This window comes from Macrotis lagotis, chromosome 4 (genome assembly GCF_037893015.1).
Source record: "Macrotis lagotis isolate mMagLag1 chromosome 4, bilby.v1.9.chrom.fasta, whole genome shotgun sequence".
NCBI classification, from domain to species: Eukaryota; Metazoa; Chordata; class Mammalia; order Peramelemorphia; family Peramelidae; genus Macrotis; species Macrotis lagotis.
The window spans coordinates 252200230-252222669 of NC_133661.1; the positions used below are offsets into that span (position 1 = coordinate 252200230).

Consider the following 22440-nt stretch of genomic DNA (forward strand, 5'->3'; position numbering starts at 1 on the left):
TAAAGAAACTTTACTTTCTTTTAATAAATATTTCTTTTTTTTATGAAGTTTATCTATTTAAGGCAAAAGGGTTAAGTGACTTGCCCAAGGTCACACAGCTAGGCAATTAAATGTCTGAGGACAGATTTGAACGGAGGTCCTCCTGACTCCAGGGCCAGGGCTCTATCCACTGAGCCACCTAGCTGCCCCCGAAACTTTACCTTCTGAAAACCAGTACCAATATCTGGGCAGTTACTTCATTATTCCTAATTCAGTGATTCCCTTTGGTGATACTAAAAGTATTCCATTTGATACTTATAGCTTATCCAGTTAAAGGAGCAGATACATACTTTCCTCAGGATCATCATGTATGTGGGAAGGTCCTGCAGGAAGCTCCTGTACAGCAGCTCTGGATGCCGATGTGGAATGGTGGTGTCCCAGATTACGATCTCTTTGAGCTTGCCATTCTTCATTAAAACCACCATCATCATTGTCACTAAGTGGGTTCTGGTTTACTGGGGCTTTGGTGAAAATGGCAACAAAGAATTAAAGCTCTAGTGTTACGATATGTCCTCAGTTTGGTGAAGTCAACTACTTGGTAAGAGTCTTCAACTTTTGTTCTGAAGTGTTACCTAAGTTTAGGTCACAGTATAAGAAGATCATTCTTCATTACTTTTTAAACACAACTTATAAATTAAATGGAAATATTTTCCTATTGAAATTTATTAATACATTTCTGATTCAAATTTCTTCCTATAGAGATGAAGCTCATCTTTCTGGAACCTAAATTAGAGATTAAGTAAATCCATGAAACAAAAAAAGCATTATTATCTTAAGATATGTTAAGATACGTTCAGTTAACTCTGCAAGTCTCAGTTTTTCATCTCTAAAATGAGCTGAAAAAAAAGAGATGCAGCCACTCTAGTATCTTTGCCACAAAAACCTTAAATAAGGTCATGGAGAGTCAAGTCAGATACGACTGAAAAAAAAATGACTTAACTGAGGAAGGGATCGTATGGTAGATATAGGAAAATTATTATAAGAATGAATCTATTATTCAGTTTAATTAAGCCCAAACTAACAGGTTAACACCTTCTCTAGCCCAATGTCAAGATTTTCTCCCTTAGCAATCTTGTTTACCAAGGAATTAGAACTTAGAAACCAAATGGATATGAGTTCCAGATCTGAAATGTTCTCTCTAGTCACTTGAACCAGGACTTAGAATTTCCTAAGACTATTCCTCCCAAAATTTCCCTGATACATACACTTTTCTTCTTTTTTGATACTTTAAAAAGGGAAAAACTTTGTGGCCACATAATTCGCTTCAATTTTTCTCAATATTGTTCAGCCATAAGATGACAATATAAGTAGAAAACAAGAAAAAATGAATATGAAAACAAAAGTCTCTCCTACTTTGGCTACTGTAGTTCGAATTTTTGGAAACTCTCCTTTGGGCTTCTGGGTCTCCTTCTGCCATGTTCACCAACCACACCATTGTTGCTGTTGAAAAAAAAGATAAAGTCTAGGTAAGCATTTCATGAAGGTCTAAGAAAACATTTCAAACAAAGGAGATCTGAGTAGATATTAAGACACTATTTTGCTACTGAAATCATCAATTTTCTTTCATCTTATCACCTACAAAATCTCTTTAGGAAATAACTTAAGAAACCATAGGTGAAGACATTTTAAAAACAGAAAAAGGTTCTCTTAATCAGACACAGAAATGAGTCTCTGACATTGAATATTTTGTTGTGGCATTCAAATAACATTTTAAAATATTGTTTATCATGATATGAATCCCCTGAAAATTATTAGGAAAAAAAAGATAAAGTGAAGCTTCTTTAATAATGACAAACTGTGTTGTGTACAAAATTAAAAGAAAAAAAACAAAGGGGGTAGAGGAGTTAAGAGGTTAAAAGCAATATATTTAACAAATATTTGATTAAAATACTATTTAGAGAAGAACAAATTATCATAAATATAAAATCCCATATTTCTGTTCATGAAAATCATTTACAACCTTTGGTTAATCACTTTGTCTTTAAGAGTCTGGATTTCATTATCTATAAAATGAAAGTGTTCCCTTTCAACTCTAAAATCCTCTAAAAGATTTGATAAGATGGTTCTAGGTTTTACAGCCACTGAGTTATAACTAAAATCTCAATTTGATGCTTCTGAAAAATCTCAAACCCCCAGTCCACTGGAATATGATTGTCTTCCAATTTTGATCTTTCTCTACTTTTTGCACATAGCTTTATTTTATTTTATTTTAGGTATTTCTTTTTGCAAGGCAAATGGGGTTAAGTGGCTTGCCTAAGGCCACACAGCTAGGTAATTACTAAGTGTCTGAGACTGGATTTGAACCCAGGTACTCCTGACTCCAAGGTCGGTGCTTTATCCACTGCACCACCTAGCCGCCCTGCACATAACTTTAATCATAACTTCCTTAATGCATAAAAGTCAGTGGCTGTTATATCTGTTGCTAAAAGTAAGAGTGACCAAAAATAAGATTATGGGTCTTATTCCAGTTAATTAGTTGGCTTTAATTTGTTCCATGGCTATTCCAAATTGTATTTTTAACCACATCCAAAACAAGCTACATCACAAATGTGTGTTGTTGGTAACAAGGAAACCAGACAAGAAAATAATATATTAGTGCTAGAAGGGAAATTAAGTCATCTAATTTACTCTTCTTATTTTGAGACCAAGCAAGTAAAAGAATATGACCAAGATCACTTAACCTCATATGAATCAGTACAAATTCATCATTACTAGAAGAAAAAAACCTCAAAACAAGTGTTTTCATGGTGATACGTATTTTGATGAATTGATAAATATGCTCAGAAGCATATCAGTTTCTCTAGAACTGATAAAGGCAATTGAGATTTATAAGAGACTTTCTATTACATAAAGGTAACACGAAAATCTGTTTTTTTGTTTAGTCATCCAATATTTTTAAGTATATTATGAAGGGTGAGAATATATACTTTTATTATCACTATCTGAGAAAACCCTTTTGTAACCTTTTTTCTCCCCTCCTACTCAATCTCCATTGGCTATTACCTCTAGGAAAAGATACAAGCTCTTCTATCACTTATAGACTTCATAATCTGGGTCCAGCTAACTTTTTCAACCTCTGCTTGTCTCAGTTTCCTCAATCATAAAATGATTAAGCCACAAGAGCGATTTATCACAACAGCAGTTTACCTCTCCCAGGGTTGCTATGATGCTCAAATGAAATCTCTATAAAGTGCTTAGGATCTGCACATAGTAAACATTTAACACAGGGCTGTCCAAAATGTGACCTGAAGGGTGATTTTATGCAGCCTGCCTGTGGGTTTACTAAATTCTTTAGGAAATGAAGTTGAACCACCACAGAGCTCTCACTAAAATGGCAAAAATATATTGTCTACTGTTTCAATAAAAACTTTTAAAAGTAAGGTTGGATAGCCCCAATTTAACAGATGCCAGTTCCCTTGCTGCTGTTCCTCATACATCACTGACATCACTGTGCCTATGCATGAGTTCTCCTTCATGCTTGGAATGCACTTTTTCTTCATGTCCAACTCTTATAAGCTCCAGTTTCCTTCAAAAACTCAGCTCAACTACCTCTTTTGAGTCTTTTCCAAATCACCCTCATGTGCTGGGGTCTCCTCTTCTGCTTCTAATTATATTTTACTAATTTTGTATGTTTTGTAGTTTATAAAAGTGAACATATTGTTTTTCTCCTAAAGGATATAAACTCCTTGAGGGCTAGGACTAATATTTCATTTATTTCTTTGATTCCCACCATCTTACACAGTGTCTGACACACAGAAGGTACTTATTAAAAAATCTTGTTTAATGATTAATAGAGGGAAGCTAGGTGGCACAGTGGATACAGCACCGGCCCTGGAGTCAGGAGTACCTGAGTTCAAATCTGACCTCACACACTTGATATTTACCTAGCTGTGTGGCCTTGGGCAAGCCACTTTAACCCCATTGCCTTGCAAAAATTAAAAAAATAAAAATGAAAAAATAAATGATTAATAGAGCAAGTTACTATGGAAGCAAAATAAAAACTCATCAAATAGTCTAAGTTTTGGAGTTTTAAAAGCTATTATTCATTTGGAGGGGAGAAGTGGCACAATCTCCATGAGTAAAATAAAGTGATGATGGAGGATAGGAAGAGCTCCTGACTTTGTTACTTATCATCTTAGTAACCCCTGAAAAAAGCAAAAGTGGTTATTTTTTAAGGCAGCTGAAAAAAATAAATAATAATGAAACTACTTAAAACACTTTTAGATGATTGTCTATTAAAATCAATAAAAAGTGTAAATCATTATTGTCTTATATTCTGTCAGGAAAAAACCTGACCTCCCAGTAATTTATAAAACTGTCATGTGATATAGATTTGGCAGTCTAAGAGAAAAAAGAACTTTTTTTATCATATTCAAATATACCTGCCAAACAAAATGAAATTTCTGTTCAAATTTTTTCAAATAATTTGAGATTGTTCCAACATGTCAGTATTATCCTGGTAGCTTTTCACAAACTTGAAACAAACTTATAATACATTTGTGCGTGATTTAATGCCTAGAAATACCTTAAATGAGGTTCAAATTCTAAAGCAGAAATATAATCTTTTTCTGTTCTTTATAGGAAGTATATGATTCAAAGACAAAAGACAAATCTCTGTATTCCCCTATTGGTAATCCTAAATCTTTCAAGCCCTGAAACCAACTCCATTTATTTTCAAAAGATGATTTCTATTCCAACCTAATTAATGCCAACAGAATGTAAGCTCTCACAGTGTCCCACCTCTCACACTTCAAAAAGTATTTCTACCTTTACCTTTCTTTTATCTTTTTTTGAGGAAGAAGTAACCTTTCTTATTCAGGATTAACTTCTTCATTTGGTGAGCCACTGATTCACTCCCCACTTGCCCCCTCTGGGACCTTTTCTATTCAATTATCCCCACTTTCCCTAGCATTTTCAATAATTTCCTCTCTAATGAACAATTTCCTTCTACCTACAAATGTGACATATCCAAGTCTTACTCACAATAAAAACAAACCTTCCTTTCAAGCTTGCTAGTCCTAGCCCTTACCACCTTCTTCCCTTCACTGCCAAATTTCTTTTTTTTTAAATTGGTAAATTAAAATCACTTCATTCAAAATCCATTAAACAAAGACATTACTAAATAATGATCACTAGAGATAGTTCTATCAACACATAAGTCATCAATTGGAAGGAAGTAAATATAATGATGGGTTATGTTTAAAATCACCTTAGCAGTGCCAGATTTCTCGAAAGGCAAAATCTATACCTGTTCTTTGACTTCCATTCACTGTTTTTTTTTTAACTTTGCAATACAGCTTCTGTCTATACCACTGAACCAATTTTGTGCAAGATCACAGATGACTTCCTAACTACCAAATTCAAAGGTCTCTTGTTAATCCTTATCCTTCTTGACTTTTCTATAATTTGAATTCATTCATCTCTTCTTTCTCCAAATGTTCTCTCCTTCATTGGGTTCCCATGATACTCATTATCATCTCAATCAACCTTTGGATAATTCTGTCTCCTTTGCTTTCTGTCCTTTCATATCCCACTTCCTCATTGCAAGTTTGCCCAAAGTTCTATCCTGTGAACTCATTTAACTCCTACAGCTTCAGTTATAACCTTTATAAAAATGGCTCCTAAACTTAAATCTTTAGGCCTGACCCACCTTTCAGTCTTACATTTCCAAATTCTTGCTAGACATTTTGCTGATCCTTGAAAACCTGTGTTTTCCAGTATTGAATTTATCATCTACTCCTGCTTAACTAGTTCTTCTTCCTATATCTGTTAATAGCACTATTATTTTCTGGTCTTTCAGGCCTAGACCATCAATGATTTCTTTGACTCCTACATTTCAAATCCCTACACCAGATCAACTGTTAAACCTTGTTGATTCAATGTCCATTATAACTGGCATTCACCTGTTTCTTCCCTTTCTCATTGCTACTGCTCTTGTTGAAGTCTTTGTTACCTCTGAAGGGCATTATTTCAACAGTCCCAAATATCTCCAGTTTCTCTTATGGCACTTAAAATAATTTTTTTTTCATTTTTAAAAAGTTTTTATTTATTTTCATCCATATGAACATGTATATTTTTAAGCTACAGAATTTCCTTCCATCCCCCCCTTCCCACTTAGCGACAAATAATGTACTTGGAATAAACTTAACTGCACTGAGAATGGTTGGAAAGGAAAGAGGCAGAGTCTGAGAGAAGACCTAACCTCTGACTACTGCTGTGCAAAGAGTGTAACATAGAGGCAGCCAGGTTACTCCAAAGAGGTAGGCTAAGTCAAAGAAGACTGTAAGCTAAGGACTGACCTTATTGAGAAAGAAAGCATGACTAGGAGGTAGACAGATGACAGTAACAAATATCCATATAGGATGGAGTGACTTTATAAGAAGTTGATGGTGGATCTAAAAATGGTAACCAAAGAGTATGACATTTTCAGTTATGATGATCATTCTACTGTATCTGGGATCATCTCTAAGTCACACTAATCCATATCTGACCACTGGACCCAGATGGCTCCAGAAGAGAGAATGAGGCTGGTGACTTTGCACAGCCCTGCCTCACTTAAATCCAGTTCACGTACAAGTCATGACATCACTTTCCTAATGTCATGGTTTTCTCTGAGAAGAAGGATGAACAACAGTCCTGGTATCACTGTACTAGTTCTAGATCTGACTCCAACCTAAGTGTAACATATTACCAACGTAATACTTTAGAGGATATCTCTGTGATCAGATTATTCTCAAGCTTTAAAAAAATTCAATGGTTGCTGTATGAGGCCTAAATTCAATTGACTACACTCCCTCCCAGATTAAAGTCTACATTCTTAAGATTGTCCTTCAGATCATCTCTTCCAACTTCCAATTTTACATATGAGGGAACTGAGTCATAAAGCCATGATATGGAGTCATCATCAAGGTGATGCAGATAGCATGTAATAAAGCCCATAACTTATGTTCACTAATCCAGTTCCCTTTCCATGACAACACCTAAATAAATCACCATTAGGTCAAGTACCTAACTTTGCAGAAAACTAAGGGATCAGCAGAAAAATCTCAAGTTAAAGTTGAAGATATCATTGGGATGAACATCATAACTCGATTTCTTAGGCCTCTCAGTGGTTAAATAGGTGAATATTAACTCAAAAGTCTTTGTGAAATACTTACAGGAATAAATAAGAGCTGGAAAGAGAGTTTCATTTCTTTCCTGAGCTGTTTCAACAAGCATACGTAGTGGACCTTTTGGACACAAAACTGCTACTAAATCTGGAAAAAAAAAGAAAAAAATGAAAAATACTATGAATCATGCTGGCCAGGATGTGGGGCAAGTTTTAGGGAGGAAAACCTAGGTAAGAAACCTTAGTTTCTCTTAACAGAATGTGAAGGTCAAAGGTAAAAATGACCCCTAAATGAACAATAAATAATAGAATGTCTATAAATGTTCTGTTCACTTATTCTATAGTATGCAGAATCAGCTGAGTTCCATGAATTAAAAAATCCAAAAAAAACAAAAAACAAAAAAACCCAGTGATGATAACAATGTTCTACAAAATAGAAATAGTTCATTAAATTGTTTCTCACAAAAATAAAATCAAATATATAAGCATAAATATGACATTAATGTCTAATGAGAAAGGCTTTGATTGTTTCAAGATTGAGAATAGAATAAAACAAATTAGTCCATATTTTCATTTTCTAATATTATATGTGAACTTGAATATCTTGAAATTGGAGGGCAGTAGATTTAGAAAAAACAAAAGATAATGAAGTCTTATTATTTTTACAGCTAGCCAACCAGTAGAACATAAAAAGACTTTTTAAGGGCTGGAAGATACAAATACAAACATGAGATAGTGAGCTCAAGAACTTTACAGTCTAATAGGGAAACAACACAAAAAGGTTGTTGCCAGGGAAGGAAATTATGGTTTGGGAGGTGAAGATGTCAAGTGGGATTAATAAGGTAGTTAACTGACATTAGGTTCTCATAAAAGTTATGTGAGCCTGACAAACGACAAGTAACAACAAAAGTTTTATACAAAGTCATACAGCTATTAAATAGTAATGAAGACAGAAGCAAATTTTTCACTCATTCCAAGCCATTATACTATTCTCTATATTTCATCAATGTAATTCAAAATTCAGAACATAAAAATTTATGTTAAATAATAATTTTTTTAAAAAATTGTATTTTTATTCATTTTTTCCAATTAAAAATAGTTTGTATAATTGTGTTACAAGTATTTCCATACTAAATTATAAGGAAAACATTCAAAATAACTAGAGGAGGGATGGAAAATATGTGTAGAGGATCAGTTAACTCCCTGAGTGGAAAAAAAAACCTTACATTTTTCCATTTTCAACCTGATTTCTAGCTTTATAAATGAAAGAGATATGTCTCACTCTAAAAAAGCAGCCCTTTCTAACTTTCTATGGAGAAGTACTACTAAGTGTCTGATTTTTGTAATGTATCATCTTTCTTGAAGTGTGATGATATTTATTTTTTTAAGTTAAATTATACTAAACTTAATGTTAGCTTAAGGAATTTGAAAATTTTGTGTCATTCATTGTGTTGATTCAACAGTTTAAATACTCAAAAGCAGGTGTAAAGAGCCCCCTATAAATATCATTTTTTCCCCCACAGGACCTAATGCACTTTACAGATGTGCATCATTTTTTCTAGCACACCAATAAGAAAGATAAATGGCAAAGGATTGATAAATGGCAGGTTAAGTAAAGGGTGGTGGTGGTGGGGTTCTAATATGCCTGATATTCCAGAAATGTCTAAAATTTAAGGATAAAAAAGATCTTATTTTCCAGTTCAATTTCAGTTCTGTAAGTCTAAACTGTATCTGAGTACAAGAACAATGTAGTATGAAATAACCAAATTCTTTCACAATAAAATGGAGATGCTATTATGATTTGTGATACAATAAGAGATCAGCATTAGAACAATCAATGGGAAAGGCACTGTGTTGGGGAGGCTAGGTGGCACAGTAGATAGAGCACCAGCCCTGGAGTCAAGAGTACCTGAGTCCAAATCTGGCCTTAGACACTTAATAATTACCTAGCTGTGTGGCCTTGGGCAAGCCACTTAACCCCATTGCCTTGCAAAAACTTAAAAAAAAAAAAAGGCACTAAATATATGCCTTATTTATGTGAGTAGCCTTGTTGAAGTGGGTATTTTTCTTGCCTAAATGAGGTCTTCTTTAAAAAAAGAAACAATGCTGCATAAAATCATTTTATAAAAAGTTGCTTGTAGAGTAATATCAGAACAGCCTATTTTTTTAAATTTCATTAATGTTAAGTTTATTAAAGTGATAAAAATGGTTATTTTTATAAAACCTTTCTCATAAATTTAAAAATCTTTTACAAAATATATAATTACAAGCTATTATAAACTATAAAAGCTCTCACAGGGTTGGCAAAATTCTGGTTTAGTTAAGGCACAGTAAATTTCATTCTCTTAGTCTCTAGTTTTATACATACAACATGTAGGTTGAGTTATGACCACCAATACTATCAAAGAAAATGAATATTTATGAACAATAATGGCATAAAGTAAATAGGGCAAGAAATTATGATTTTTATCAGTGTAGGAACATTCTTCACTAAAGCAATCTACAAGGTGATTATAACTTAGTGGATAAGTCTTAAGAGACAGATACCTGAGGCTCAGAGAAGTTAAGTGACTGACTCAAGGTCACTTATCATTTTTGTCCTTAAATCAAAATTGTAAAACAGAAAAAAGATAGATCAAATCAAAGCAGAACCACCATAATTAAAGAACAGTATGTTTTTTTAAAAACTTTACCATATATTGAAATCACAGCCAAGATGAGCCAAGCAGTCCATTCAGGAAGGTATTTTATGAATACCAGAGCCATAAGGGCACTGATCATAATGAGATAAGCCTGCTGAAGTCGAAGGGGCCCTTTCCAGTGGATGCATATCATTCCTACCACACCAAAATTCCAGATCACGAGTGCCAGAGTGATATAGTCCATGGCAACATTGTAGGTTTTAAATACTTCACTGAAAAGCAGAGTTAAAAAACAAAGGGGTTAGAACAAAGATGTACTCAATAATAGAAGAAAATAAAATACAACCACTTCCCAGAAGCAGAACGTTAATAATGCAATCAGACCAAAAAGATAATTAGCTCACTATTTTTTAAAATCCAGACCTGTAACCTCATCAGTATGGATCATCCCATTGTGAAAATTACCTCCACTTGGCAACACATGTGTAATTATACTAAGAGGTTAGTATTTTTCTGTGTAAATTTGTCACAAAATGATTCTGTGTCAAAGACAGAAGTCTTCTTAATTCTCAATACTGTCCTCTTCTTATTCTACCACACTGCCTTCAGGCTTCACTAGAGTAACACCTTTAAAGCAGAAAGAGTTCATTAAAAGAACTCCACAATCATTTTGAACAAAGATCAAAGACTATTACCTTCAATTTAGGGGGGAAAAAATCTGTTATCCTTTTATGTAATTTTGCTGTCTCTTATATTTTATTTTTCTTCCTTAAGAATATGATTTCTCTCTCATCACATTCAATGTATACCATGGAAACAATGTAAAGACTAACAGACTGTCTTCTGTGGGGGGTGGGGGGTGGGGGGGTGGGGGGAGGGAAGCAAGACTAGGGGAAAAACTGTAAAACTCAAAATAAATAAAAATCTTTCTTTAAAAAAAGAGAGAACTCCACAATCTAAATTTAGTTCACCTTTTATCAAATCTGTGATAAAATGACAAAAAAGGGCAAAGAGAGACAAACCTTTTTTTTTCTTTTCTTTCTTTTTTAAGTTTTTTTTGCAAGGCAATGGGGTTAAGTGGCTTGCCCAAGGCCACACAGCTAGGTAATTATTAAGTGTCTGAGGCCAGATTTGAACTCAAGTACTCCTGACTCCAGGCTGGTGCTCTATCCACTGCGCCACCTAGCCACCCCAAGAGAAAAACCTTTTAATCTCCCACTCTGAGACTCATTCATTTTCCTGTTAGCTTTGCATCTAGCAATCAGCTATAAGCACTAGAAAGTAACATCATATGTTTGAACTGCATGGGGCAATCACGTAAAAAACTATTTTCCAAAAACTCTATTTCTTGCTCTTTCAGTTACCTCAGTATCAGTAGAAAGATCTACAATCATAAATGTCAGTTAGACCAGGAGGGAGTCACTAAATGCAATGGTATTCTTGGATTCTAATGAAACATTACTTTAGTTCCCAAAAAGTAAAGGAAAAACTCTACCTGAGAATTTGGCTCCGAGAAACAAGGGACCATTGGGAGATTTTTGTTTATTTAGTTTTAAGACTGAATATAACCAGGTTCAAAATTTAGGGACAACTCACAGGTTAGTCCCATTCCAATCAGTGTTGGAGCTCTGACATCCTCTGGGCTGCTTTTACCATCCTTAGCTAAGCTGGTGGTTGCTCCCTGTTCATAGAGGTTTACCATATTAATGCTGAACTTAATGTAGAAACCCAATCAACTTGGCCCACCATAGCTCACACTCCTGAGTTCAAAAGAACCACCAGCCTTAGTCTCTTTGGTAGCAGGGATTAAAGAAGACATGCATCACCCCAATCCAGCCATTTTTTTTCTCTTAAAGTACAAATTAAGCTAATAATTTAATAAACATTTTAAAATAATACAACCAAACTAGTAGAACCTAAGATTGCATCAGGGTGTTCATTAAAATAAGACGAAGAAAACACCTGGGAAGGTTACAATCACTAGGAACATAGCCATAAACAAATCCTATCAAAATTTTGAACTTGTTTGTTAGACTCCTGCGCTTTGGAAATGATCATAACCTAAGTGCAATTGAAAACAATGTAGGGAACAGCTAGGTGGTGCAGTTCAAATGCAACCTGAGACACTTAATAATTGACTAACTGCATGACCTTGGGCAAGTCACTCTTAACCCCATTGCCTCAAATAAATAAAATCTAAAAAAAAAATAGAAGAAAAATAAGGTAGATGGGCCTAAGTAAATAAGATAGGAAATGTCTGAAAAACAATTAGGCTTCTAGATACTTACCCTAGATAAATGAATGAGAAAAAGAACAGCAATAAGAGAGAGGAAATTATAAGCCAGGCATGGATCACCTGAAAAAGAAAGAGATTTAATTAAAAAAAAAAAAGATTAGAAATGTCCACAAAAATTCATATTCCATTCTTAACTATTAAAAAAATCTTAATTAAAGGTATTCTCCAAGTATAAAATCGTATATGATGCCTGTAAACTCTAAGTGATGGTAGAATTTCAAATATTAGAATCAGTGCATACTTGCATTTGGTTTTTTGGTAGTAAAGCCTTGGCACTGACCACTGAGTTAATTATATATTAATCTAAATAGGAAATTCAATGGTATATAAATGAGAGTCTCTCCCTGATTCATTCCCTGGAGTTATGTTTTTCATTCATAAATAGTAGAGCTTAGCAAAAAATAGGCCCTAAGAAAGTAAATCATTAGCAAAAGATATGCATGTATGTATGCACCAAAGGTAGGGATGTTTGAAGGAGTTTTACTTCTGAAATGAGTTCAATGCATCATTGCAAAGTTAAGTCAAAGGAACATTCAATAAATGGGACCTTCTGAGCCCCGCGCATTAACAGTATAGGGCAAGTAAGCTATCAATTTGACAAAAGAAAATTTAAAGGCTGAAATATCATTAATATTTTCAATACATGAACTCTATATGTTCAATAATAAACAATAAGACACCCTATACCAAGATAAGATCAAAATGGATATAGGATTTAGACATAAAAAAACAATATTGTAAGCAAACTAGAAGATCAGGAAGTAATTTACCTCTCAGATCTATGGAAAGGGAAGCAGTTTATGATCAAGGAAGAGATGGAGAACATCATTAAAAACAAACTAGACAATTTTGATTACATTAAAAAGCTTTTGCATAGACAAAAATCACTGTAACCAAGATCAAATGGTCAAAGGATATGCAAAGGCAATTTATAGCTGAGGAAATCAAAACGATCCAGTCATATGAAAAATTGCTTCAAATCAGTACTTATTAGATAAATGCAAATTAAAGCATCTCCGAGATACCACATCACACCTTTCAGACTGGCCAATATGACCAGAAAAGACAATGATCAATGTTGGAAGGGATGTGGGGAAATCTGGGACATTAATACATTGTTGGTGGAGTTGTGAACTCATCCAACCTTTCTGGAGAGAAATTTGGAACTACACCCAAAGAGCAACAAAAATGTTCATACCCTTTAATCCAGCAATACCACTACTAGGTCTATACCCGGAAGAGATGATGAAAAAGGGCAAAAACATCACTTGTACAAAAATATTCATAGCAGCCCTGTTTGTGGTGGCAAAGAATCAGACATTAAGTGAATATCCTTCAATTGGGGAATGGCTTAACAACTGTGGTATATGTATGTGATGGAACACTATTGTTCTATTAGAAACCAGGAGGGATGGGAATTCAAGGAAGCCTAGAAGGATTTGCATGAGCTGATGCTGAGCAAGATGAGCAGAACCAGAAGAACACTGTACATCCTAACAGCAACATGGAGGTGATGATCAAACTTGATGGATTTGTTCATTCCATCAGTGCAACATCAGGGACAATTTGGGGCTGTCTGAAATGGAGAATACCATCTGTATGCAGAGAAAGAATTGTAGAGTTTGAAAAAAAGACCAAAGACCTTCAAATTAGAAAAAAAAAAGCCTTATCTTATTATGTAATTTTACTATCTCATACTTTATTTTTCTTCCTTAAGGATATGATTTCTTTCTCATCACATTCAACCAAGATCAATGTATACCACGGAAACAATGTAAAGAATAACAGACTGTCTTCTGAGGGGGCGAAGCAAGATTAGGGAGAAAATTGTAAAACTCAAAATAAATAAAATCTTTCTTTTAAAAAACTGAATATGGTGCAGCTAGGTGGCGCGGTGGATAGAGCACTGGCCCTGGAATCAGGAGTACCTGAGCTCAAATCTGGCCTCAGACACCTAACTGTTGGCCTTGGGCAAGCCACTTAACCCCACTGCCTTGCAAAAAACAAAAACGCTAAAAAAAAATACATAAACAATCAGAGTGAAATATATCTACCAGTTTACTACCACTTTACAAAATTTATGCAGTACTTTACAAATTACTACTATCAGCTTAATGAAAAAAAAGGTGCAAAAGAAGGTGGCTTAGCCCCTACCTGATCTAAAATTATATTATAAAGCATCAGTCATCAAAACTGTTTGGTACTGGCTAAGAAATAGAGTGGTGGACCAGTGGAATAGACTATGTGTAAAAGCAGGAGATGATTATAGTAATCTGCTGTTTGATAAACCCAAAGAGTCTGGCCATTGGGATAAAAACTCCCTCTTTGATAAAAATTGCTGGGATAATTGGAAGTTAGTATGGAAGAAACTTAGATTAGACCAACACCTCACACCCTTTACCAAGATAAGATATAAATGGTTACAGGACATAGACATCAAAAACAATACTATAAGCAAATTAGAAGATCAAGGATTAGGTTACCTGTCAGATCTATGGAAAGGGGAGCAGTTTATGACTAAGGAAGAGTTGGAGAACATCACCAAAAACCAATTAGATGATTTCGATTACATTAAATTAAAAGGCTTTTGCACAGATAAAACCAATGTAACCAAGATCAAAAGAAATGTAGTGAATTGGGAAACAATCTTTACAACTAATGATTCTGACAACAAACTCATTTCTAAAATATACAGAGAACTGAGTTATATTTTTAAAACAAAAAGCCATTCCCCAATTGACAAATGGTCAAAGGATATGCAAAGGCAATTTACAGAAGAGGAGATCAAAGCAATCCATAGCCATATGAAAAAATGCTCTAAATCATTATTAAAGAAATGCAAATTAAAGCTTCTCTGAGGTACCACCTCACACCTCTCAGATTGGCCAATATGACCAGAAAGGATAATGATCATTGTTGGAAGGGTTGTGGGAAATCTGGGACACTATTACACTGTTGGTGGAGCTGTGAACTCATCCAACCCTTCCGGAGAGCTATTTGGAACTATGCCCAAAGGGCAACAAAAATGTACATACCCTTTGACCCAGCAATACCACTACTGGGTCTATACCCTGAAGAGATGAGGAAAAAGGGTAAAAACATTACTTGTACAAAAATATTTATAGCAGCCCTGTTTGTGGTGGCAAAGAATTGGAAATCAAGTAAATGTCCTTCAACTGGGGAATGGTTTAGCAAACTGTGGTATATGTATGTCATGGAACACTATTGTTCTATTAGAAACCAGGAGGGACGGGATTTCAGGGAAGCCTGGAGGGATTTGCATGAACTGATGCTGAGTGAGATGAGCAGAACCAGAAAAACACTGTACACCCTAACAGCAACATGGGAGTGATGTTCAACCTTGAAGGACTTGCTCATTCCATCAGTGCAACAATCGGGAGCAATTTTGGGCTGTCTGCAAAGGAGAGTACCATCTGTATCCAGATAAGGAGCTGTGGAGTTTGAACAAAGTACAAGGACTATTCCCTTTAATTTAGAAAAAAAAACAGATAGCTTATTGTCTGATCTTGTTACCTCTTAGAATTCTCTTCTTTAAGGATATGATTTCTCTCTTATCATACCCAATTTGGATCAAGGTACAACATGGAAACAAAGTAAAGAGTGACAGAATGCTTTCTTTGGGGGGGAGGAGGGAGGGAAGCAAGATTGGGGGAAAAATGTAAAACTCAAATAATATCTTTAATAAAAAATAAATTTAAATTAAGAAAAAAAGACATGCAAAAATGCAGTGAGTCACCACTTCTCATTTTTAAAATCTCAGTATATTCAGCACTAAAGTGAAAATGAATGAACTGAAGTGAATTAGCAATGGAAATAACTAAGAGAAATGTATGTTTTTAAAGTTAAAATATTTATTTCTCTCTCATCACATTCAACTTAGATCAAAATATACCATGGAAACAATGTAAAGACTAACTGAAGGCCTTCTGTGGGGGGCGGGGCAAGAATGGGGGGAAAATTGTAAAACTCAAAATAAATAAAATCTTTCTTAAAAAAAAGAGAGGAAGACATTTTTATTGCAAGTTAAGTAGTGAGGTTTGTTAGGAAATGTAGAAACTCAGTTCTCTTCAGTGATTTTAATATGAGTTTTGGAAAGGTCTAGTCTTAATAATTTTCTTTATTTCATGATTACCTCTTGCTTATTTTACCTAAAGATTTCATTAAGTATTGATAGTCCTTTTAATTGAACTTTATGCAGTAAAAGATTCATAAATTAGTATCTAAAAGGGAAACTGCTTCTCAAATTTATTAAAATATGTCACTGAGACCTGAAAATCTACAATACACCTTTTGCTGTGTTTCTAATAAAGAGCAACAATAACTTAAATGATCTAGTGAAATTTAAATAATGTAAATAATAATAATAATAATGAAAATAATGTAACTATTAGCTTAATAGGGAACAGAAGACAATATATCGAAATTTATGACCCTTCTGGACATGATTAAATAGCACTCTTTTGGAATTACATACAGGGAAACACTAGTTTGCAAAGAGCCTTAAGTTTTCCCACATAATAGGGTATGTAGTTACTATTTCTGGCCTCATAGGAAGGAGTCATTACTCCAACATAAATAAATCATTCTAATACTCCTTTAATAGCTTTTCCTGAAACACTGCTATCTTAATAAACTTTTGCAACTTAAGTCTGTAAAAAGATTTTGAACTGAATTGTAACCAACTACATGTACTATAATATCCAGTTTTTTCATATTCCACATATTCATTTATTTTAAGTTCTGATTCTTTCACAAGAACATTAAGTAACTTTTTCAAATTCTCAATCCCTTATTTGGTGGTTTTCAGAATAAGTCATGGCAAATTTCCAAACTTCACAGATTCAAATTTCATATTTCATTTTTTTTAGGTTTTTGCAAGGCAAATGGGGTTAAGTGGCTTGCCCAAGGCCATACTGCTGGGTAATTATTAAGTGTCTAAGGTCAGATTTGAACTCAGGTACTCCTGACTCCAGGGCTGGTGCTCTCTCCACTGTGTCACCTACCCACCCCCTCATATTTCATTTTACAATCCCGCCCACAGTGTTTTGTTTCTCCAAAGTGTCAATTTCACTCAATAAAACTTAAAAAACTTAAAAATCATTTAAAAAAAAAGACAAGTATGAATTTCAGGATGTATGCAAATTTTTTTAAACAATCTGAAAATGTGTGGGTCGAAAGAGCAAACTACAAAAAAAGAAAAATCAAGACATAATGTTAGAATCGTTCTTAAGATTAAAATTTTTCAGTTAGTTCAAAGGCTAAAAATACAGCTTATGGATTATTTAGGTGGCTCAAATCAGTTTTGACCATTTTGCTTTTCATTTATACATCTAAAGCCACCAAAAAAAATGAAATTTAACTTAACTAATTAGTATTAATGACAAAAACGTTTTGCATTGAGAGTTATATGAGACCTGGAATGAAATCTCCAGATGTAGCACATAGGAGCCAAGTATCTTTAGGCAAATAAAATCAACTCCTTAAGCTTCAGCTTCCTTGTCTAAAAATATGAGGTTAGACTGAAAAGTTTCTAAGTTTCCATCCAGTTATAAATCCTATAACCTAATGCTAGGATTGCTGTCAAGACAACTCTTGACTGGCTTTTTTTTTTTTTTTTGCAAGGCAAATAGGGTTAAGTGGCTTGCCCATGGCCACACAACTAGATAAGAGGCCGGATCTGAACTCAGGTACTGCTGACTCCAGGGCTGGTACTCTATCCACTGTGCCACCTAGCCACCCCTTGACTAGCTTAAAAAAAAAAAAATGTATAACAGTGCTCCTTGTGTCATACCAGAGAGGTGATGCAAGATATATGGTTTTGGACATAGTCAATGTGGGGATATTGTTTTACTGGGCTTGACATATTTGTAATGAGGGTTCTCTGTTTTTTTGTTGATGTGCAACCGAGGAGAGGGGTTAAATAAAAATAAATATTTTAAAAAGATAGCATATAAACTTGGTCCCAGAGACTAGAAGATGAAAATTCCTTCCTAATTTGTAAAGGCAGGGTCCTATACAAGTGGAACACTGTATGTATTGCTAGACATGTTTGATGCACTGTTTAATTTTGCTCCAATTGTCCCCCTGCTTTTTTGTTGGAAATGAAGGTAATATAAAAATAAAAAAAAATAAAAAAGAACTTACAATCTAAGCAACCTCTGCTCTTTGACTAGTCTAACCAACTCTGCTATTTGATTTAGACTATCTTTTGTTCTAGTCATACATTTCCCCTAATGATATTCTTATTATCCCAATAAAAGGGTTATTTAATAGACTACTCAGCATGATTAGGATTTCATTTTAATTTGAACAATATATCTTAATCAAATCAAAATAGAGCAGTAAACCATAAGTACCCATATGTTCAGTATATTAGGCATATGAAGATATTAAATAGATTGTGATCCATTAGTCAAAACCTTCATTACTTGGTTAAAGTTAGGAATGTCTATATGCTGCTAAAAATATTAATACTCTTTATATCAAGGAAGAAAGTGAAATTTGAAAGTCAGAAAATCTAGAGAGGTAAGAAAACAGAAAAAGAATTTTGGAAAGAGAAGAACTAGGTGGCGCAGTGGAGAGAGCACCAGTCCTGGAGGGAGGAGTACTTGAGTTCAAATATTCAGCCTCAGACACTTAATAATTACCTAGCTGTGTGGCCTTGGGCAAGCCACTTAACCCCATTGCCTTGCAAAAACCTAAAAACCTTTTTAAAATAAAAAAAAAAAAGAGAGAGAAGAACAGGTAACTTAGCAGGAACTATTCCAGTGGAAAGATAAAAGTAAATCAGGGTTCAGGAACATAAGGAATGATAAAATGGAAGAATCTCATCTAAAAAAGATTGGGAATACCCATATGTGTTTAAAGCAGAGGGAAATAAACCTAAGATTCAATATCACACAATACAGAGAAAAGTAAAAGAGAGAACTTTATTACAAAATTAATAATAGCAGTAAAACTATTTATATATTTCTTAAGCACTGTGCTGTATCTCATTTAATCTTCATAAGAAACTTGGGAAATAGGTGCTAATATTATCTCCATTTTATAGTTGAGGAAAACAAGGCAGGCTGAGAAGCTAAGAGGAAACTGAGGTAGGCAGAGGCTAAGAGTCACACAACTAGTTACTGAGATCATATTTTAATTCAGGTCTTCTTGACTATAGGCCCAATACTCTATCTGCTACACCATCTAGGTGCCTTAATTACCAAGAATAACCAAGATATGAAATAAACAAAGATTAGAAAAGACAGGATATAATTCGTATATAGTGTCACAAAAAAGAAATGAATAATGCAAATAAAGAGCAATTCCAGGTAACTTTATATGGAGAAAGAGAGAGAGATAAAGAATCATTTTTCCCCCTGTCATCAGCCTAAAGTCATAATTCTCTTAAATCTTCATCTGTCAAATGAATTGCCAACTATAAATCACATGAACTATGGTCCATATCAATAATAATAAAAGAAAAATTAAAATTAAAATAACTTTTAGATTTCACTTCATATTTAGAAAATTGAGATTAGAAAGAAATAATAATTTTTTAAAATGGTCATAACATTAAACCAGGTCTCATGTTTTTCATCTCACCTTATAGCACCTGTATTTATAAAGTACCACCAAGAGGATGGTCATAACCACAATAACACTGATCATGATGGCAGCATTCAGAATGGAGTGCAGTGCTCTCTGCCCTACAGTTTCTGTGTCTTCGGTGAATGGAGTATAAATTCTAAAAGAAAACAAAATACAACAAAAATCCACTGTTATATCAGAGTTTAACACAAACCATAATTCTTCCTCCCTTCACAAAGCAAAATGAGCTTATAATTTTTCTAATTTTAAAAATTAACTTTTTTCCAATTCATCTATTCTAGTCATTTAAAAAAAAGTATAATTTTTACTAAGCAAAGTTATGCATGTATACACCCCCCTTCCCCCAATTCTTCCTTTGTTATGATTTCAAGCAAGGTGCTGGCTCCATCTACTGGATAATCTATAGGAGGCTACCTAAGTCAATGATCTTCATTATTTGCTGATAAGTAAAACAAAAAATAGATTTACACTATAAATAAGCTAAGACTGATGAAATGGTTTGCAATTCTTAATTTTCATTTTGATTTCAAAATGACTGAAAACTAAATACAGAGATAGTATGAAATGGCATTAAAGATCATCTTTACTTAGCAATAGAGAATTATCAACAGTAGAGGTTAAGTTATATTCTTTTGATTACTTATTCCTCATATGATCCTCCTTTCAAGTCACCTCCTCCAAACCTATCCACTTATAACACCTCCCATAAAATAACAAAGGTTGATCTTGTAGTGACTTATATCAGCAAAAATATTTTCAAGGCTTCCAATACAGCCTTCCAATCCCATTCAAAACAATTCTTGGACTGGGTACCAAAACTCCCTTTCCCTTTGTCAAGAAACAAATTACTTTTGACCATTAGAGGAAGACTCTACAATTAAAGCCCTTTAATATAGGTTTCTAAAAATAATAATGTAATATTTAAAACGTGACCCTGATTTAGAGAATAATATAAAAATATCATACATACAACTGTCCATCCTTCCGTGTATAAAAGCTGACAGATTTGATGGTGGCCACAACCACAACCATGCAGAGTGTGACTGGTACAAACAGCATGATCACATGTTTGGCACCATACTTTAAAGTCAACTCTTCATCATCTTCATCATCCTGTTCCACCACCTGCCTTGTGTCACCCTGGGGCTGTCCATTGGTCTCTGACTCAGGGTTATGTCGCCGACGTTCGCTATGTTCATGGCGCTGTCTTTCCCTGCCATCATTCTGAAAAATCCAAATAAGTCTTTTTCAGTAAAACCTATTATTAGTAAAGTTGCATGTGAAATTAGAAGAACTGGTGCTAACAAAATGATTTTTAAAAGCATCAATGATGAGAAAAATCTAACTAAGAAGCAGTTTGGAGATTAAAAGGTCCTACCAAATTGATTATTCACTCTTCTTCAAATTTGTTTTCTTTCTTCTCTGTATTTCTGTTCATTCCATTTTTATGGCCAAAATATGCTCACCCTCTCATTCCTACCTAATGAATTCCTCATCCTTTTGAACCCAGTCTGTACTGCTCACTTTCCTTTAACATATAACCTACAACTTCTATAGTACTTTATATTACTCTCAAGGTGGGCATTATATAAGACAGTACAAAACTTAGCTATATTGTAGTATAATGCAGCTTTAAAGGTACCTTGCCCATAGCAAACTCAAATATTTGCTGAATTGGTGGATGACGTATTCAAGAATATATAATATATATATAATTCATAACATATTCAGGAATATCAATAAGACATTCTGACTTATAATGAAAATTGACTATCAGTTTAAGTTTAGCTCATTAGACTTTTAAAGTCACCTATACTTTACTTTCTTTCTAATTTGGGTTAAACTTAAGTTACTAGAGTAAATATAGAAAATTTGTAGTACTTTCTAATTACTGATATATTTTAATAAAATTTATTGCTGTAAAATTTAAGAGGACTTAGTAATAATATTAATAAACTGGCATTTAATAAGAGTAGTTAGGTGGCACAGTGGATAGTGCACAGGGTTTAGAAACAGTAATTCTCATCTACCTGAATTCAAATGTGGCCTCAGACACTTATTCACTGTATGACCCTGGGCAATTCATTGAATCCTGTTTGCTTCAGTTTTCTCTTCTGTAAAATTAGCTGAAGAAGTAAAGCCCTAATGGGGTCACAAAGAGCCAAACATGACCAAAAAATAATTGAACAACAGCAAAAGCACTCTAAGATTTACAAAGTACTTTATATATTTTATATGCTACCCTTTTGGATCTTCACAACCACCCTGGAAAGTAGATACTACTAATTCCATTTTACAGATGAGGAAACTGAAGCAAAGAGGTATGAGATTAAGAGGTTTGCCTAAGGTCATGAAGCTAGTTAAGTGTAGGAGGCTGGATGTGTATTCAGATCTTCCTGGTGCTAGATTCAGTGTTCTACTCACAGTGCCACCTAGCTCCAGCTTATTCTCTGCTAGCAACCTCTTCTCAGGATTACTTATAATATTATAAGGACTTGTAACAGTTATAATATTAAGGAAAAATACTTTTAAAACAGAAACTAAAAATTGTTGTAGGATAGCATTTTGCTTAAAATCCAACAGCAGAGAGCTATATAATGGACTGGTTTAACAGTTTTCCTTTTGGAGAAGAGGTAATAATCATAATAATAGTTAACATATCAAAGTTCTAAATAAATATGCCTTATCTACAGTATCTCATTTGAACCTCACAACAACCTATAAAGGGTGGTACCTCT

The 22440-nt window shown here is 34.0% G+C and overlaps 1 protein-coding gene across 3 annotated transcripts in view; it reads right to left on the bottom strand.

Annotated features, from left to right (window-relative positions):
- The window catches only part of PSEN1 (presenilin 1), a 52193-nt gene that overhangs the window by 11830 nt on the left and 17923 nt on the right, over positions 1-22440 (bottom strand). For all 3 annotated transcript variants that reach the window (XM_074235779.1, XM_074235782.1, XM_074235781.1), the window contains 7 exons: positions 20673-20926; positions 19697-19838; positions 12078-12145; positions 9841-10061; positions 7197-7295; positions 1393-1479; positions 330-500 (listed from right to left, as the gene is read on the bottom strand). In XM_074235779.1, the coding sequence (XP_074091880.1) occupies positions 330-500; positions 1393-1479; positions 7197-7295; positions 9841-10061; positions 12078-12145; positions 19697-19838; positions 20673-20926 (1042 nt within the window). The remainder of the gene's footprint in view (positions 1-329; positions 501-1392; positions 1480-7196; positions 7296-9840; positions 10062-12077; positions 12146-19696; positions 19839-20672; positions 20927-22440) is intronic.